The 20332-nt window shown below is 36.9% G+C and overlaps 1 protein-coding gene across 3 annotated transcripts in view; it reads left to right on the top strand.

Annotated features, from left to right (window-relative positions):
• The window catches only part of CDKAL1 (CDK5 regulatory subunit associated protein 1 like 1), a 659509-nt gene that overhangs the window by 375145 nt on the left and 264032 nt on the right, over window positions 1-20332 (top strand). For all 3 annotated transcript variants that reach the window (XM_032650160.1, XM_032650162.1, XM_032650163.1), the window contains one exon: window positions 18967-19133. In XM_032650160.1, coding sequence (XP_032506051.1) covers window positions 18967-19133 — 167 coding nt within the window. The remainder of the gene's footprint in view (window positions 1-18966; window positions 19134-20332) is intronic.

Raw genomic sequence — 20332 nt, 5'->3', positions numbered from 1 at the left:
GTAGAGAAAGCCTGCGCAGCAACGCAGGCAAAAAAGTAAATAAATAAAATAAACTTAAAAAAGAAGTACACTTCTGTATATACTGATGATCTTCAAATGATTCTCTAGTGGAACTCTGCTTTTCCTCCTGTTAAAATAATGCTGTTTTCTTTTTCCTTATTTTCCTCAATATTTATTAAGTCAATGGATTGAATTATCTCAATTGTCAGTATTTTTCGGAAAACTTTTTCTCATTGTTTTTGATGGCTATCCTCTACTTGGCTGGATGTATAAAAGATGACAAATTAGTGCATAAATAGAAAAAAAGTATTAACAGAAGCTCAAACAATTTATTCTTTTTACAGTCTGTTCTGTTTTTGCCTGTTAAATACATATATTCAATATATCTAAGGCATCTACTGATTGTGCAGTGTTCTGCATTTATATTTTGTGTTCTGTTTGAAATACTATGACTTTCTGGCGTTCCTACCACTTAAACAAACCTGAGACCTGCACTTGTAGGCTCCTTGTTCAGTCCCACATGTTCTCATCCCCGAATCTTCTCCTTCTCTTCTGTTTCACATGTTCCTTTCCTCCTATCTTTTTATTAATTGAATAATTCAATCAACAAATATTCATGGGATGCCCGTGAAGTCTCAGGCACTGGTCTATTGCAGGAGATACATCAGTGAACAAAACAGGTGAAAATCTCAATCTTATTGTAGCTTTCTTTCATCCTAGTTGGAGGTTGGGTAGAGAGACAATCCACAATAAACATAAATAAAAGTAAATTATAGTATGTTAGAGATATTTTTCCCCATATTTCCTTCTGCCTGCTCCTCCCTCCTGTGCTGTTCACCAAGTCATTTCTCTCCGTGGATACTGTTGGAAATCTTTAAAATAAACAATGAATGAAAGAGACCCTCTCTAGGACCTCAGCTTAATCCCCAACCAGCTGAAGTCACATGAAATAATGATGGCAAGAAATTATCATTTTCCCTCATGAGGTAGTTATTTTAAAATGGCATTCTGTTCTCCTCTTAGGCTAGAGAAGAATTAACGTTCTCTTTTTAAATATTGAATATTAGCTATCTAGATTAACCTCACATAGCAGAATTTAATAAAGGTCATTGTGCTTAATTATGCTTATAGAACCACTTATTTTAAAACACACTGATTTCATTGGTTGATTTAGCTTCCAAATGTTTTGTAAAACAGAAAAAAAAAAAACTTTACCAGTACTCATTTAATGATATTGTTAGTTGTCATTGAAAATTTTAATTGTAAAATGTTTCCAAAATATAGAAAACTAACACAGTTACACACACACACACACACACACACACACACACACACACATACACACCAATTACCAGCTGTATCAGATCCTAACATTTTATTATATTTAATTCAGACTTTTTTTTTTTTATAAAGAAAGAATTTTAATGTTGAAGCCTCTTGTGTGTATCTCTCCATGATCCCATTTCACTCCTGTCTCCTCTGGAGTTAATGATTTATTGTTATTTCCATCATTTTCTTATTCATTCTTTCTTCTTCTCCTGCCTTCTTCTGGATTGAGTATTCGGATTCCATTTTTATCTCCACTATTGCCTTGTTAGCTATAACTCTGATTGATTTACTGATTGATTGAGTGATTGTGGCTGTTCTAGGGTTTAAATACTATTCTTTAGAGTAGGTATGCTGGTAATGAATTCTCTCAACTTTGTCTGAAGTCTTTATTTTGCCCTTATTGGACAGATATTTTTCTGTTTTCACTGAATCCAAATTCTAGTTCGGTTTTTCAGTGTTTTGAGGATGTCTCTTCATTACATTCTGGCTTGCATAGTTTCTGACAAGAAGTTTTCTACCATTTTTATATCTCTGCCTGTGTACAATGTCATCTCCATTCTCAACTGCTTTTAAAGTTCCCTCTTTATTTTTTAAAAAAGAATCTTTTTATAATGTGCTTTGGTGTGGTTCTTTATTCTACTGAGGTTGATTGAGTTTTTTAAGTTTTCAGTTTAGAGTTTTCATCAGATTTGGAGAAAGATCAGCCATTATTTTAGGGAATCTAATTATGTATGTGTTATTCAGCTTGGTATTGTTCATTTCATGCTCATTCTCAGTGTTCTTTGCTTCTTTGCTTCATTTTGGATAGCTTCTGTTACTAGGTCTTGAGCTTCATCTCTAGAAGTTCCAGTTGTGTCTTTTTCTGGAATTTTCTGTTTATTTTCTCATCATGTTCATATTTTTTGAACATGTGAAACACATTTACAAAAGCTGTTTTAAAGTCTTTGTCTGCTAATTTTATCATCTCTGTCATTTGTCACTGTTTCATTTGGTTGATTTTTCTCCTCATCATAACCATAGTCAGTATTTTCTTTGTTGTCTGCATGTCTGGTAATTTTTGTTTGGCTGCCAGGCATTTTGAATTTCATTTTGGATTTTGTTGTGTTCGTTTATAGTGTTTGGGACTTTGTTCTGTTTTAGAGTTAAAATATTTGAAAGTGCTTTTATTTATTTTTTTTTGAGGCTTTCTTTTTAATGTCTGTTAGTATAGGTCCAGAGCAGCTTTTAGTTTAACACAAATTTTTCTCTACCACTAAGGTGGTTACCCTTCTTGAGGACTCTATCCAATAATGTGTGTATTCTGAAGTCTTTCTTTGGGTTTGTAGGAACACAAACTGTTCCTGGTCCTGTGTGACTTCAAGGAATTGTTTGTCCTCCTGCTTTTCTATGATTATGTACCCAGCCTTGGGATTTAGTTTCCTCTCTTGCATTCTCAGCCAGAAACTTGAGGGCAGCCCTCTGCTGATCTTTGGAGCTCTCAGGGAAGCCCACAATATTTCTTTTTAATTAAAATTATATGTTGTTATTAATATGGCCAGAGTCCACAGTTAATCCTGGATATTATACATTCCTCTACAGAAACAGACATATTGGTGGATATAATTTTGATTAGCATAGCTTGGTCAAGTTACAGAGCTAGGTTTTGGTTATATGTTATTCTATTGTAATATATATTAAAATCACCTTCTGGGACTTCCCTGGTGGCGCAGTCATTGAGAGTCCGCCTGCCGATGCAGGGGACACGGGTTCGTGCCCTGGTCCGGGAAGATCCCACATGCCGCCAAGTGGCTGGGCGCGTGGGCCATGGCCGCTGAGCCTGCGCGTCCGGAGCCTGTGCTCTGCAACGGGAGAGGCCACAACAGTGAGAGGCCCGTGTACTGCAAAAAAAAAAAAAAAAAAAAAATCACCTTCTATTAATACCATGTGCAAATGTTTGTTATGCTTTGTTCTTAGAAATTTTAAGTTGAAGAGGTAGTTGATTATTAAATCCTTGGTGTCTGGGGAGTGTATCAGACCTTCCTATTCTGATTCATCTTCTTCTTCTCAAGGCACAACCACCAGCTTCTCCATAAAACTTCCAAACTTTTAAATATGTTTTTGTCCTAAAATTGTACTGTACCCTTTCACTATGTAGGAACAGCACTCACCTGTTTCCCCCTTTTTTACTTTTTACTCACCAGAGCATAAATGTCTTCTGATCTCTGTGACATTGTACCCAGAAAGGGCACAAGTTATCCTTCCAAGACTATTTTAACCAGCCTACTTTTTGGCCAGTTGCTAATTATAGTTAAAAAGAGTAAAACTGATCTGAATTATTCTGTTTATCATGATAGTTGCTTGGTGAGTGTGTAGGAGATTCTTAAGGACGAGCCTATTTTTCCTTTCCTTTTCCTGCCTCATAAGAGAGGGTTCTATTTTACTTATTTTTGTCTTTCTTTCTGAAGTTGTTGTAGTGGTTCAACGTCTTTGAAGACTCTTTGAGTTTGTGGCAAATGCTGGTTTGTTGGACGTCAGCTTCGATGATGCTAAGTGATGGGCATGGCCCAGAAGTAGTGCTTAGGCTCTGTGGGGTGAGAAGAAGTAAAAAGAAAAAGGAGAAGAGATAAAAGAATGACACCACTTCCTTTCCCTCCAGGTGCTCCCAACTGGAAAGCATAAATGTTATACTGGTCTCGGGTTCCTTTTACTTGTTTCTATTTAAATATGTGAGTCTTGTTTCATGCACTTTGGTCATTTATAATAAATTCCCCTTCCAAAAAACAGTGAAAGAAAGCAGTTTTTTTAAAGTAAGACTAGACAGTGGCATTTTCTGTTATTTCTTTTCCTGTCCCTTCTTATATACCAAATCTAGTGATTTGAGAATTTTGAAATGGCTTTGAATATTCATGAGCATCAGCTTGAGAGTTTCTTAAAACATGGAGATATTGAGAGCTTTCACTAGCAGTTATAATAGGCATTTTGCATATTCATCACATACAATAGTTAATAGGTTGTTGACGTGGAATTTTTGCTCTCTTAGCTCTACCCTGTGAGCTTGAGCCCCTTGCAACAACTTCTGTCACCAGTGGCTCCCATTTTACAATTCTTTTTCACCACACATCCCTCACCCACTTTGCCCCAACCACATGGACCACTTTGTGGTCCCTTGGGAACTATAAACATGCTCATTCTGGGTCTTTGCACTTATAATAGTCCCTCTGCTGCAAGTGCTCTTCCTTCAGATCGCTGATCTGCGTGGCTTACTACTTGGTTCACTCAGATCTCGTGTCATCCTGAGTTGTCCTTAACTATTCCCTGTCAGCAGTAGCAGTGTCCTTTCCCAACCACTTTATCACTCCTTCCTTTGATCCTACTTTCAAACATTTTATTAGCACTTACTTTTACTTGACAATATATTCTTTATCACTCAGTTTATGGTCTCTCGCTTGAATACATTTCAGGAGGGCAGAAACCTTGTCTCTAGATCTGGAACAGTGTCTGGCACATAATAATACTTAACAAATACTTGCTAGAAGAAGGATGAATGAAAGAATGAGGGATGTTATATTTGTATTAGGACACCTACTCAATGCACCTTCAAACTGAACATAAGAATGTAGTAGAAAATAGAAAACTCTATTTGCTGTTTAAATACTTAAAATATTAATTGATAATTTTTATATTCAAAGTGAAAGTTCCCTAATTATAACTACAGAATTTTGCATCCTATTTGACTGTAGATTGTGTGGAGTTCACTTTTCTTTTTTTAATTTATATATTTTTTAACATCCTTACTGGTGTATAATTACTTTACACTGTTGCGTTAGTTGCTGCTGTATAACAAAGTGAATCAGCTATACGTATACTTAATATCCCCATATCTCCTGCCTCTTGTGTTTCCCTCCCACCTTCCCTATCCCACCTCTCTAGGTGGTCACAAAGCACTGAGCTGATCTCCCTGTGCTATGTGGCTGCTTCCCACTAGCTATGTATTTTACATTTGGTAGTGTATATGTGTCAGTGCCACTCTCACTCATCCCAGCTTCCCCTTCCCCCTCCCCGTGCCCTCAAGTCCATTCTCTACGTCTGCATCTTTATTCCTGTCCTGCCCCTAGGTTCTTCAGAACTGTTTTTTTCCCCTTAGATTCCATATATATGGGCTAGCATACGATATTTGTTTTTCTCATTCCGACTTCACTCTGTATGACAGATTCTAGGTCCATCCACCTCACTACAAATGAGTCAATTTCGTTTCCTTTTATGGCTGAGTTATATTCCATTGTATATATGTGCCACAATTTCTTTATCCATTCATCTGTAGATGGACACTAAGGTTGCTTCCATGTCCTGGGTATTGTAAATAGAGCTGCAATGAACATTGTGGTACATGACTCTTTTTGAATTATGGTTTTCTCAGGGTATATACCCAGTAGTGGGATTGTTCAGTCGTATGGTAGTCCTATTTTTAGTTTTTTAAGAAGCCTCCATACTGTTCTCCATAGTGGCTGTATCAATTTACATTCCCACCAACAGTGCAAGAGGGTTCCCTTTTCTCCACACCCTCTCCAGCATTTATTGTTTGTAGATTTTTTGACGGTGGCCATTCTGACTGGTGTGAGGTGATACCTCATTGTACTTTTGATTTGCATTTCTCTAATGATTAATGATGTTGAGCATTCTTTCACGTATTTGTTGGCAGTCTGTATATCTTCTTTGGAGAAATGTCTGTTTAGGTCTTCTGCCCATTTTTGGATTGGGTTGTTTGTCTTTTGATATTGAGATGCAGGAGCTGCTTGTATATTTTGGAGATTAATCCTTTGTCAGTTCCTTCATTTGCAAATATTTTCTCCCGTTCTGAGGGTTGTCTTTTCATCTTGTGTATGGTTTCCTTTGCTGTGCAAAGCTTTTAAGTTTCATTAGGTCCCATTTGTTTATTTTTGTTTTTATTTCCATTTCTCCAGGAGGTGGGTCATAAAGGATCTTGCTGTGATTTATGTCATAGAGTGTTCTGCCTGTGTTTTCCTCTAGGAGTTTTATAGTGTCTGGCCTTACATTTAGGTCTTTAATCCATTTTGAGTTTATTTTTGTGTATGCTGTTAGGGAGTGTTCTAATTTCCTTCTTTTACATATAGCTATCCAGTTTCGCCACAACCACTTTTTGAAGAGGCTGTCTTTTCTCCATTGTATATTCTTCTCTCCTTTATCAAAGATATGGTGACCCTATGTATGTGGGTTTATCTCTGGGCTTTCTATCCTGTTCCATTGATCTATATTTCTGTTTTTGTGCCAGTACCATACTGTCTGAATTACTGTAGTTTTGTAATATAGTCTGAAGTCAGGCAGCCTGATTCCTCCAGCTCTATTTTTCTTGCTCAAGATTGCTTTGGCTATTCAGGGTCTTATGTATCCGTGCACATTGTGAAATTTTTTGCTCTAGTTCTGTAAAAAATGACAGTGGTAGTTTGATGGGGATTGCACTGAATCTTTAGATTGCTTTGGGTAGTATAGTCATTTTCACAATGTTGATTTTTCCAATCCAGGAACGTGGTGTATCTCTCTGCCTTTTTATAACATCTTTAATTTCTTTCATCAGTGTCTTACAGTTTTCTGCATACAGGGCTTTTGTCATCTTAGGTAGGGTTTTTCCTAGGTATTTTAATTCTTTTTGTTGCATTGGTAGATGGGAGAGTTTCCTTAATTTCTCTTTCAGATTTTTCATCGTTAGTGTATAGGAATGCAAGAGATTTCTGTGCATTAATTTTGTATCCTGCTGCTTTACCAGATTCTTGACTAGCTCTTGTAGTTTTCTGGTAGAATCTTTAGGATTCTCTATGTATAGTATCATGTCATCTGCAAACAGTGACAGCTTTACTTCTTCTTTTCCGATTTGGATTCCTTTTATTTCTTTTTCTTCTCTGATTGCTGTGGCTAAAACTTCCAAAACTATGTTGAATAATAGTGAATAATTGTCTTGTTCCTGATCTTAGTGGAAATGGTTTCAGTGTTTCACCATTGAGAATGATGTTGGCTGTGGGTTTGTCATATATGGCCTTTATCATGTTGAGGTAAGTTCCCACTATGCCTATTTTCTAGAGAGTTTTTATCATAAATGGGTGTTGAATTTTGTCTAAAGCTTTTTCTGCATCTCTTGAGATTATCATATGGTTTTCCTCCTTCAATTTGTCAATATGGTGTATCACATTGATTGATTACCGTATATTGAAGAATCCTGGCATTCCTGGGATAAACCCCACTTGATCATGTTGTATGATCCTTTTAATATGTTGTTGGATTCGGTTTGCTAGTATTTTGTTGAGGAGTTTTAGATCTATGTTCATCAGTGATATTGGCCTGTAGTTTTCTTTGTTTGTGACATCTCTTTCTGGTTCTGGTATCAGGGTGATCATGGCCTCATAGAATGAGTTTGGAACTGTTCCTCCCTCTGCTATATTTTGGAAGAGTTTGAGAAGGATAGGTGTTAGCTCTTCTCTAAATGTTTGATAGAATTTGCCTGTGAAGTTGCCTGTGAAGCCCTCTGGTCCTCGGCTTTTGTTTGTTGGAAGATTTTTAATCACAGTTTCAATTTCAGTGCTTGTGACTGGTCTGTTTATATTTCTGTTTCTTCCTGGTTCAGTCTCGGAAGGTTGTGCTTTTCTAAGAATTTGTCCATTTCTTCCATGTTGTCCATTTTATTGGCATAGAGTTGCTTGTAGTAATCTCTCATGATCCTTTGTATTTATGCAGTGTCAGTTGTTACTTCTCCTTTTTCATTTCTAATTCTATTGATTTGAGTCTTCTCCCTTTTTTTCTTGATGAGTCTGGCTAATGCTTTATCAATTTTATCTTCTCAAAGCACCAGCTTTTAGCTTTATTGATCTTTGCTATTGTTTCCTTCATTTCTTCTTCATTTATTTCAGATCTGATCTGTATGATTTCTTTCCTTCTGCTAACTTTGGGGTTTTTTGGTTCTTCTTTCTCTAATTGCTTTAGGTTAGGTTGTTTATTTGAGATGTTTCTTGTTTCTTGAGGTAGGATTGTATTGCTATGAACTTCCCTCTTAGAACTGCTTTTGCTGCATCCTGTAGGTTTTGGGCTGTCATGTTTTCATTGTCATTCGTTTCTAGGTATTTTTTGATTTCCTCTTCAATTTCTTCAGTGACCACTTGGTTATTTAGTAGTGTATTGTTTAGCCTCCATGTGTTTGTATTTTTTACAGATCTTTTCCTGTAATTGATATCTAGTCTCATAGCGTTGTGGTCGGAAAAGATACTTGATACGATTTCAATTTTTTTTAATTTACCGAGGCTTGATTTGTGACCCAAGATATGATATATCCTGGAGAATGTTCTATGAGCACTTGAGAAGAAAGTTTATTCTCTTGTTTTTGGATGGAATGTCCTATAAATATCAATTAAATACATCTTGTTTAATGTGTCATTTAAAGCCTGTGTTTCCTTATTTATTTTGATTTTGGTTGATCTGTCCATTGTTGAAAATGGGTGTTAAAGTCCCTTACTATGATTGTGTTACTGTAGATTTCACCTTTTATGGTTGTTAGCATTTGCCTTATGTATTGAGGTTCTCCTATGTTGGGTGCATAAATATTTACAATTGTTACATCTTCTTCTTGGTTTGATACCTTGATCATTATATAGTGTCCTCCTTTGTCTTGTGTAATAGTGTTTATTTTAAAGTCTGTTTTGTCTGATATGAGAATTTCTACTCCAGCTTTATTTTGGTTTCCATTTGCATGGAATATCTTTTTCCATCCCCTCACTTTTGATCTGTATGTGTCCCTTGGTTTGAAGTGGGTCTCTTGTAGACAGCGTATATACAGGTCTTGTTTTTTTATCCATTCAGCCAGTCTCTCTCTTTTGGTTGGAGCATTTAAACCATTTACATTTAAGGTAATTATCAATATGTATGTTCCTATTACCATTTTCTTAATTGTTTGGGGTTTGTTATTGTAGGTGTTTTCCTTCTCTTGTGTTTCCTGCCTAGAGAAGTTCCTTTAGCATTTGTTGTAAAGCTGGTTTGGTGGTGCTGAATTTTCTTAGCTTTTGCTGTCTGTAAAGGTTTTAATTTCTCCCTCGAATCTGAATGAGATCCTTGCTGGGTAGAGTAATATTGTTTGTAGGTTTTTCCCTTTCATCACTTTAAATATGTCCTGCCAGTCCCTTCTGGCTTGCAGAGTTTCTGCTGAAAGATCAGCTGTTAACCTTATGGGGATTCCCTTGTGTGTTATTTGTTGTTTTTCCCTTGCTGCTTTTAATATTTTTTCTTTGAATTTAATTTTTGATAGTTTGATTAATATGTGTCTTGGCGTGTTTCTCCTTGGATTTATCCTCTGTAGGACTCTTTGCGCTTCCTGGACTTGATTGACTGTTTCCTTTCCCATATTAAGGAAGTTTTCAACTATAATCTCTTCAAATATTTTCTCAGTCCCTTTCTTTTTCTCTTCTTCTGGGATCCCTATAATTAGAATGTTTATGCATTTAATGTTGTCCCAGAGGTCTCTGAGACTCTCTTCAATTCTTTTCATTCTTTTTTCTTTATTCTGCTTTGCAGTAGTTATTTCCATTATTTTATCTTCCAGGTCACTTATCCATTCTTCTGCCTCAGTTATTCTGCTACTGCTTCCTTCTATATAATTTTTAATTTCATTTATTGTGTTGTTCATCATTGTTTGTTTGCTCTGTAGTTCTTCTGGGTCCTTGTTAAACGTTTTTTGTATTTTCTCCATTCTGTTTCCAAGATTTTGGATCATCTTTACTATCATTACTCTGAATTCTTTTTCAGGTAGACTGCCTATTTCCTCTTCATTTGTTTGGTCTGGTGGGTTTTTCCCTTGCTCCTTCATCTGTCGTGTGTTTCTCTGTCTTCTCATTTTGCTTAACTTACTGTGTTTGGGGTCTCCTTTTCACAGGCTGCAGGTTCGTAGTTCCCGTTGTTTTTGGTGTCTGCCCACAGTGGGTAAGGTTGGTTCAGTGGGTTGTGTAGGCTTCCTGGTGGAGGGTACTGGTGCCTGTGTTTTGGTGGATAAGGCTGGATCTTGCCTTTCTGGCAGACAGGTCCACATCTGGTGGTGTGTTTTGGGGTGTCTGTGGCCTTATTATGATTTTAGGCAGCCTCTCTGCTAATGGGTGGGGTTGTGTTCCTGTCTTGCTTGTTGTTTGGCACGTGGTGTCCAGCACTGTAGCTTGCTGGTTGTTGAGTTTAGCTGGATCTTAGCATTGAGTTGGAGATCTCTGGGAGAGCTCTTGCTGATTGGTATTACATGTGGCCAGGGGGTCTCTCCAATGTCCTGAACTCGGCTCTCTCACCTCAGAGGCTCAGGCCTGACCAAGACCATGTCCGCCACACAACTTTTGGCAAGTCTGAGGTCTTCTGCCAGCGTTCAGTAGGTTTTCTATAGTTGTTCCAATGTAGATGTATTTTTGATGTATTTGTGGGGAGGAAGCTGATCTCCACGTCTTACGTCTCTACCATCTTGACGGTCCTCTCTCTTCACACTATTCAGTTTTGAAATGTTCCATACTCACAGATCAATCAAGGGAAATCTTAAGGGCAGATTTAGGGAAATCTTCCATTACTCCTGTTGCTAGAGGATCCACATTTCATCTGGAAAGGACATAAATCTGGCAATGTCACTTCACACCTAGCCTATCCACCTGTTTTTCCTTTGTGCTTAGTCCGTTTCATTTTCTCATAGCGGGCCCTGTGCAGAGGCCTTGCCCCTGGCCCTTCAGAGCAGAGATCCTTGTGAAACGGCTGAGCCGACACCTGAGCTTGGTATGTGTGCTGAAGCTCCTCACAGATCACTCAACTCAAGATGGTGCAGGCCGTGTGCAGAGACACTGTGTATGCCTGGAATTCACTTTTGAGAAAGACCTTTAGGACCAGAAAACATTAATCATAAAAATATTCTGTTCTTGTAAATATTTAAGTTCTATTTGTTCTTCATTCTGTAGTTGAGTTGTATTTTGTGGCCAAAATAACACAAAATCTTTTGGCTTTTTAAATTTTCTTTACCCTTTAAACTATTCTGTAGCTCTTTAAGTTTGTCATGGAATCTAGATAAATTTCTGTCCATCAACATGATCAGCTCATATTAGTCTTTTCTGAGAACAGGTACTGCATTACAGGTATGTATCCTTTCCTCTTCCTACTTCCTTTTATATATGTGTACTATTTGGACTGCTGGGAGTTGAGCCTCTTGTGCTTTCTTTTAATAATAAGGTAACATCTCTCCCCACATCCTACTGAAATACCAGAGAGTCCTTTCACAGACGCAGCCGTCTGTATTCTCTCTAGGAGTGTTTAAAAAAACCATATATGGAGTAGAACACACTGGTATTAAGAGGATAAACTTAATCTGTTGCATTGAGGCGTATTGCAGATTTTGGAGCCTGGGGAGTCAGATACCTTGTTTTCAGAAAGTGTGTCATCATTTTGTGGTGTTTAATTTGCTTTTAGCTTTCCATTGTTTCCAAATTCTTATGGAAGTATGGAAATACACAATTTTTATGTGATTATGACCTTCAAAAAGAAATAAACAGTTGTTTTTATTTACCAGCAACATTATCAATTTATGCCAACAACAGTTTTTCTGAGTATGACTGTAATCACGGATGTCAGGATGCTCTGGAAATACTGTCTGTTAACTCTTATTATTCAAGCACTAAAAAAAATCATTTTAAATTTAATTGATTTATGGTTAATTGGTCCATCTGAACCTACGTGTAAGCGGAAAGTCTTACTTCTAAGTAAAAGATAGTTTTTATTCACTTGCCATGCTATCCAGTGATCACTATAGGGTAATAAGGAACTTTGAGTAAGATTGCTTAGAAGTTAAGATACTATGCAACAAACATTGCAACATTCAAGCTACATTTTCATATTTTCCAAAGAAAATTCATTTTGATATTTCCTTATTGCCTAATGCAGAACGTTGTACACTGCTGTGTACACTCCATGTGTGTGTGTGTATGCGTGTGCATACATGTATGTTTATATATACCTTTGTGGGGCCAAGGAAGAGGTGCTTGTCAAATGTTAGCTAAATTAAACTTAATTAGTCATTTTTACTAAACGCAATCTTATTAAATTGATTCATGGAACCAAAGTTTATTGAGTGCTTCCTATGTGCTAAGCACTATAATAGGTCCTAGGCATATGTGTATTAGGAAGATTTTTGCATCTCTGCCCAGAAGATGCTTGCATCCTATCAGGCGACACAATTAAACCAATAATTATAACACATTGTATTACAGAATTTTGTACAAGATGCTTGGCAGCACAGGAGAGGAGCATCTGAATTAGTCCGGTTGGTCAGGAAAGTTTCCTGGAAGAGGTATTCATTATGCAAGAAGAGTGAAAGGCATTTTAGACAGAGGGAACAGCAAATGACAAAGCATAGAGTTCTGACTATGGTGTCGTCCAGTGTTAGGTTTGCCTGCAGTAGTGGTTGTGTTGTGAGAATGTAAGGAAGAATGTTTTTGATCTTAGAAGCTATATGCTAACATATTTAGAGGTAAAGTGCCCTAATGTCTGCAACTAATTCTCAGATGGTTCAGGAAAAAAAAAAAACAAACTTGTATTTGTGGATGTGGAGAAGAGTGCTCACAAATGTGACAAAATATTACTCCTGGGTTTAGGTGAAAGAGGTACAGGGATCCGTTGTACTACTCTTGAAACTTTTCTTGAAATTTAGCACTGTTCAAATAAAAAGAGGAGGGCTTCCCTGGGGGCACAGTGGTTACGAATCCGCCTACTAATGCAGGGGACACAGGTTCAAGCCCTGGTCCGGGAAGATCCCACATACTATGGAGCAACTAAGCCCGTGTGCACAACTACTGAGCCTGTGCTCTGGAGCCCACGAGCCACAACTGCTGAAGCCCACGTGCCACAGCTACTGAAGCCCATGCACCTAGAGCCTGTGCTCCTCAACAAGAGAAATCACCACAATGAGAAGCCTGCACAGCTCAACAAAGAGTAGCCCCTGCTCACCGCAACTAGAGAAAGCCCGCGCGCAGCAACGAAGACCCAGTGCAGCCAAAAATAAATTAATTAATTAAAAAAATAAAAAATATTAAGAGGAAAAGAAAACCCTTCAGGTCACTAATAAACTTTTTTCAAAAGTTTAAAAAAGTAGTATAAACATGATATAATTAAAGATTACCTAATTAATAACTGTCTTCTATGGTGGCCTATTAATTGGGTATTTATCAGTGATAGATCATTATTCTATAAAAGATAGCCTTGACTGGATCTGCTATCTTTAATAAAATTGTTATTTAAGTCCTTTTTTATCTAAATGGGAAACATAAGACCATTGAGTATCTAATAACAGGATCAGAAGGGACCAAAGGAGTTATATTGTCTAATTCACTATTAAATGAATAAGCTAAATAGGTAGAAGACTGCCTGTGTATATTATTACTTAGAAACATTGCCACTGAAGAACTTTCCATGACCTTTCAAATGCTTAAACAGAGGGTCATATTCATTTGTGAATTGTCTAAGATTATTTTTTGAGAAGAAAGAGCCCATAAAAATCTCGTTAATATACACTGTGACCCTTAAAAGAGAGAATGGGGAATTAAGAGCAGAGAATGTAATGCATATTAAATAAACATTACAGATAATGTATAATTCATATTCCTTATTGGCTATAGAAGAAAATGGATAATGAAGGCTGGGATGGATGGTGGTGAAAGACTAGGGGATGGAATTGTGGGAGGAGGGAAAGGCAAGGCTAGTAGTGGAGAGCACAAGATAGAGGAAGAGAGAGAACACATCTTCTGAGGAAGAAAGATATAGCAGACTTCGAGGTGATTTTTTTTTTTAATTGAAGTATAGTTGGTTTACGGTGTTACGTTAGTTTCTGGTATATAGCAAAGTAATTCGGTTATACATATATATGTGTGAGAGTGTATGTGTGTGTGTATTCTTTTTTCATATTCTTTTCCATTATGGTTTATTATGGGATATTGAATATAGTTCCCTGTGCTATACAGTAAGACCCGGTTGTTTATCTATTTTATATATAGGTTGTTTATCTATTTTATATATTAGGGATTCTGCTAATCCCAAACTCCTATTTTATCCCTCCCCACTGCCTTTCCCCTTTGGTAACCATAAGTTTGTTCTCTCTGTCTGTGAGTGTTTTCTGTTTTGTAAATAAGTTCATTTGTGTCATATTTTACATTTCACATATAAGTGATATCATATGGTATTTGTCTTTCTCTGTCTGACTTACTTCACTTAGTATGATAATCTCTGGGTCCATCCATGCTGCTGCAAATGGCATTATTTAGCTCTTTTTTCATGGCTGAGTAATATTCCATCGTGTATGTGTATGTACCACATCTTATCCATTTATCTGTCAAACATTTAGATTGCTTCCACGTCTTGGCTATTGTAAATAGTGCTGCTATGAACATAGGGGTGCATGTATTTTCGAATTATAGTTTTCTCTGGATATACATCCAGGAGTGGGATTGCTGGGACATATGGCAACTCTATTTTTAGTTTTTTGAGAAACCTTCATTCTGTTTTCCATAGTGGCTGTACCAGTTTACATTCCCACCAACAGGGTAGGAGGATTCCCTTTTCTGCACATGAGGTGATTTTTTAAATAATTATGTTTAATTGATGTAGATTTTCTTACCATCTAGTGTTTTTTAACTATTGATCCAATTAATCACTGTTTACAGTTTTATATTTTTATAATCTCTATTTTTAGAGACTCTACTCATATGGAATAATTGAAACAATTTATTATGATGGAAATTTTCCCCAGTGATAAAGCAAAAGCTACCAGAGAAATATCACTTCTCTGACCAGATAAAATCAATCTTCACCCATATTTTAATTTGTTACAATGAAGCTCATACACAGGAAGAGTTATAGTGAGTCATAATCTTTTGAACTTGAGTTTTGGCAAAGTTTGGTTTTTCAGAAAGGATTTTCTTTGTTGTGAGACTATTTTACTGAGAATATGATCTTTCTTTTATTATTAACCTTTTATGTCTTCTTTATGTTTTCCATCCTCTGTCATCTCACATTACTATGAAGCAGAGATCAGAATGCAGCTGTTGTAGCTGCTCTCTGTTCAGGGAAAAGTAGTGTTAGAACTGTAGGCTGATCTGTAATTACTTGGGTAAAATGATAATGGATTCCAGTAACTTAACTTTTTGAAGCGTTTTCCTTTGTAAGATGTATTTCATTTCTTCCTAGTGTTTGCTTTTTTTTAAACCAAAATTAACACAACAAAAGGATGATAGATGATCTTATGAACCTAACGTTCATTAGAAAAGTCAGATACACTGAATAATTTAAGGAACATGAACAAAAGTCAGGTAGCTGAACAATTTTAGGAAAAAGTAAGATTCCTCCTTGGATGTTTAAAAAAAGCCTCATTCCTGTCTCCTGAATTTCTCCCCACCACTTTCTTTTTTTGCATGTATTTATTACAGGCATGGGAGTTTTTACTGCGCATTCACTTCTCTTATCTCAATTCTTCCTGCCTGCTTCTCTTTTTCATTTTCATGTGTTTGTTTTTCTGACATGTATTAGTCAAAATCCATGTTACAGTGTAGATGGGGGTCTGTCTCATTGGGGTTGACATCATACCCACGTCAAGCCAGTTCAGTTCGCCCTTGATCTTGGTTTCTAAGGCTGTGTTCTCCAGTACCCATCCGCCTCCGCGTCACCACTGATAGGGATGTATATGAAGTTCCCAGGATGTCTGTCAAGTGTCCCCTCACCGGTGCCTGAGTAATAGCCAGTCTTAGATCTCAGAAGTTTAATGATGAATCCGTATCTGTCATGAGCTGGAAGAGCTGCAGGGCACATAGTAGGTAAGGGCTTAATAAATGTTTGATGGATGAATAAAGAAATGAATGTGCAAAGGAATGTAGCTCATAACTGGAGTCCTTAAGGAATGAAGCTGTTTAGGCAAGCACTTCTGTCCATAAGTATAGCCAATTAAGAGTGCAGCTCAAAGCATGCATGTGTGTCCCAATATCCATTAGTGATTACAGACTGCAGCCTTCGGTTTCCCTGGTGAATTCATATTCAAGCTGACCTGACAGGCACTGCTTGCACTATGAATAATCACAGGACTTCGGGATTCCACACTGAGCTTCACCTTTACTATGAATCGGCTTTCTGTGGCCTAACTGTGGGAGGGATCAGCTCTCATTAGAATGAACGCTTGAAATATAACCTTACAAACCTGAACTTTCTCACGTTAAGAGCAAAATCATCTTTGACAAATTTTTGGATTGAACTGGCAAGGCACAGTTCTTCTCAAGTCCAAGGATTTCACATTTTGCACATGTTTTCTTACTTCATTGTGTTTTAAACCAGGTTGCCATTATAGAGAGCATTTTAGCAGCCTTGATCTTGGAGACATCAAGACCATTATTCCTGTTGTTGCTGATGTAGTGTTACAGCTGCTTCCTCTTCATGTGATTTAATTTGAAGCTTCAGCCCACCAGGGGGCTGTTGGTCCCCACCTATGCAGCTTGAAGAGCTGGATGCTGTTTTCTGCATGGCTGTTATTCCCATTCCTATTCATAGCGATTTTTCCCCTTCTATATTCATCTAGCAACAGCAAGGCACTGTTCCAGGAACTCGCTCTCTCTACATAAGGCGTAACATGGAACCATTTGGATGGAAAAATTATAAATTAAAATTATTCTGTTCATTTAAAAATATTCATATTGTGTTGCTCAGATGCCAGTAACTGGAAAATCATGGATAATGTCCTGTTTTTATAACCTCTTTCAGAGTGTTTTAAAATCCATTTATGTTGTTACTTAGCCATCTCTTTCCTGGAGTGGATTTTGTGATAAGATTTTTTTAAAAAAGGTTGTATGAGTCCAGTGTCTGATGGCATATGTAATATTAAAATAGAGATAATACCACTAATTGCAACCAGTTTTTTTCAATAGAAAAATATTTATTCCATGTACAGAGAATATTTATAAAACTACAGAGCTACAAAGGTAGCCTGTGGACATGCCAGATTATTTACTTTGAGGATAAAACTTTTTATTAAATGATTAAAACTAAGCAAAGGTTTATTAATTTCTGAAACTACATATTTAAATTAAGAAAGCCCATATATATTCATAACATTATTGATTTTCAAATACTAAAAACATCTCTAACTTTTAAAATGGAGCTGTTTTTTGATGTCTCCTGTTCTTTAATTTTGGGAAACTAATTTTATTTCTATCCTTGTATTTTCCATGTTGTCTGGGTGTGGGTGAGGACGTACTTGTCTCAGAAAGATAGTAAAGTGGGGAAAAGTGAACATGTTTTTATGGAGGTTGGCTAGTTTGTTGATAAAGTAAATATATCTCTTCTTCTAAAGGAAAGAATAGTGACTGGAGATGTTAGCTTCATGTATTGATATATTTTTCCACCTCTGTGGAACATGTTAAAGAGAGTGAAGATCTTTCCTTTTTGCTTCTTTGTTCTATAAGTTTTAAGTTCACATTCACATAGAAGCTGTGTGTTCTATTTGTTGTCTCTCTTGGCTAGGAATATTTAGATGTATTTTTGAAATTATTCTGTTCTGTCAACTAAAGACAATTTAAAATTTTAATTTTAAGACTCTTCCTAGAAACTTCTACTTTTGGTTCAGGCTGTCTTTGTGTGCCTTGTGTGTGTGTTGAGGTTCTTCAGAAGCAACAAATCACGTTAGCATGAACAAATTTCACAGGCCCATTTCACTGTTTATTTTAGCCTTGTGAATCATTTGGCCTTTTAAAACAGGCTAATCCTTTAGTTGAATGTGCCTTCAGAAAGATTCTGTGTGCCCTGCAAACTTGGGTGGCTCTCGCTAACTCTGCTTTATTTATTTTAAGTAATACTAGGTGATCCAGAAGTATTTCCTTTCAATTTCTGGTAGAATGTTATTGCAGGCGGGTAATATTGGAAGTCAGGATTCTTTATAACAACAACAACATGGAAACATAGATACATTTTTATAAAGTCTGATTGATGGAAAATAGGATGCAACCTGTTCTATTTTTAGTAAACAGCTTTTTCAACACAGATGCTTACTTGATACAGTAGCCAACTTCTTTGAATGCAGCAATATAATGCACTCTGTTCTTAATTGAATGAAGAAAACAAATTAGCATGGTTACTACAGGAGAAACGGGTACCTCATAATTAATAATTTGTGAGTCAAACTTTAACAACACTTGACATTTTCCTTGGGTCGGTGACAGACTGATTAGTGAGTTAACTGCTGATAGTACCTATTTTGTGGAGTGACTGTTTCAGTTCCGGGGCTTTTGCTCTTCAATAAACTAGGTATTGTCTGTGATGGGACTAAAGCTTTAGTCTTGATCAAAGCGCTTTGGAGGAAGCATGGTTGAACTGATTGGCTGTAAATGTTAATCACTCCATAGGACGCACTGATAATTTACAGCATTGTTGTAACTCTCTGGTGTTCATAAAATGAACTTAATGACCCAGTGCCACCATGGGATAAGCTGCTTTTTCTCTGCAATTGAATACCCAGGCTGCCTGCATATCAGTGTTGAGAAATACTGCATTAAAAAGAGTGAGCAGCTGTATGATGAAGGAAACGGCTCTGCAACAGATTTGTTAATTATCTCCTTTGATTCACAGAGGGTGTTTGTGAAATATGGTTGACCAGTGAAGACACAGGGGCTTATGGCAGAGATATTGGCACCAGTCTTCCCGCACTGCTGTGGAAACTGGTTGAAGTGATTCCGGAGGGAGCAATGCTGAGGCTTGGCATGACAAATCCGCCCTATATTTTAGAGCATCTGGAGGTAAGGAAAAGCACCCCATTTCCATGCTGACACAGAGACAGACCAATCCAGACAACGTGGCAGCCTCAGCACCATCACACGAGTTTCGTTTAAAATCGCTTTCACGTTTTTTTTTTTTTGTGGTCCCACGTTACCAAGAATGAATCGGGAATTTCAAGTCCCTTCTTTGTCAGTCTTCACATCTTGTTTCTGCTTCCTCACCATTAATTAATGTTGCCTAGATTTTCCAGTATTTGCCATCTTGTCCCAGTTCTTTGTTTCTTCCTTACAGCCCTTCAGTTTTCCAATGCATAGATTTGCCTCAGTTCCTCTGTCTATAACCCGTGTGTATTTCAGGACTGCTACCACGTTGCATTGATTTTGCAACCAACTGTGAACATTGCATTATCTGAACTGCTGTTAGCCCTACCAATGAGGACACTGTGCAGTGGAGTTTAAGGATGTTTTAAATTTGATTCTTTTGTCTGGCAATAGTTAGGGGAAAAATGAAATCCAGGAGATGTAGAGCTTTGTAGTCTTCCACTTGATTCTCTTGTGGTCGCTGTGAAAAAAGGAGTTATGATAATGCAAGATCTCTGGTTTTGTTTTTATACCTTCCATGGATGAACAGAGTGCCTACCCTCAAGTAGCTTACTATTAAACTAGGAAAATGGATGTGTGTACAAGTAACTGTGGTACTTGATGACAAATGATACAATAAATATGAGCAAAGAATATGGACAACGGAGCAACCATGTAAATGAAAAAGTATATGCTGGGATCCATGATTATTATTTGAGAAATAAGATTATGCTGTTAGGTCCATAGTTAAGAATAAGAAATCTAATAAGTGCTGTTGGAGAGTCATGTGCAAAGTACAGAAACAACTCACTTATGTTTTTATCAGTTGTGTTCTTTGCAGTTAGTTTGTACAGAAAAATGACATTTCAGAATTCTAAAAGTTAGCAAGTATAATGGCTGAAATTCAATGTGAATGAATATTCAAAGATTATTTCTGTTGATTTGATTTGAGGCCTATACTTGTTGAGGTTGTTGTTGAAAAGCCACCGTGCTATCAGCACCCTATTTTAGAAATTCTGAAAACAGAGTGGATCGCAATCTGATCATTAATTATAAATAATGAAGAAATTTCGCGATTTCAATTTTGTTATTCACATTTTCCCAACCAGATCTTTTTAGTAAAGGTGTGTGATTTATAT

This window comes from Phocoena sinus, chromosome 11 (assembly GCF_008692025.1).
Source record: "Phocoena sinus isolate mPhoSin1 chromosome 11, mPhoSin1.pri, whole genome shotgun sequence".
In the NCBI taxonomy this organism is placed as follows: domain Eukaryota; kingdom Metazoa; phylum Chordata; class Mammalia; order Artiodactyla; family Phocoenidae; genus Phocoena; species Phocoena sinus.
The sequence above is the reverse complement of the archived record's forward strand: the minus strand, read 5'-3'. Positions and strand labels throughout refer to the sequence as shown.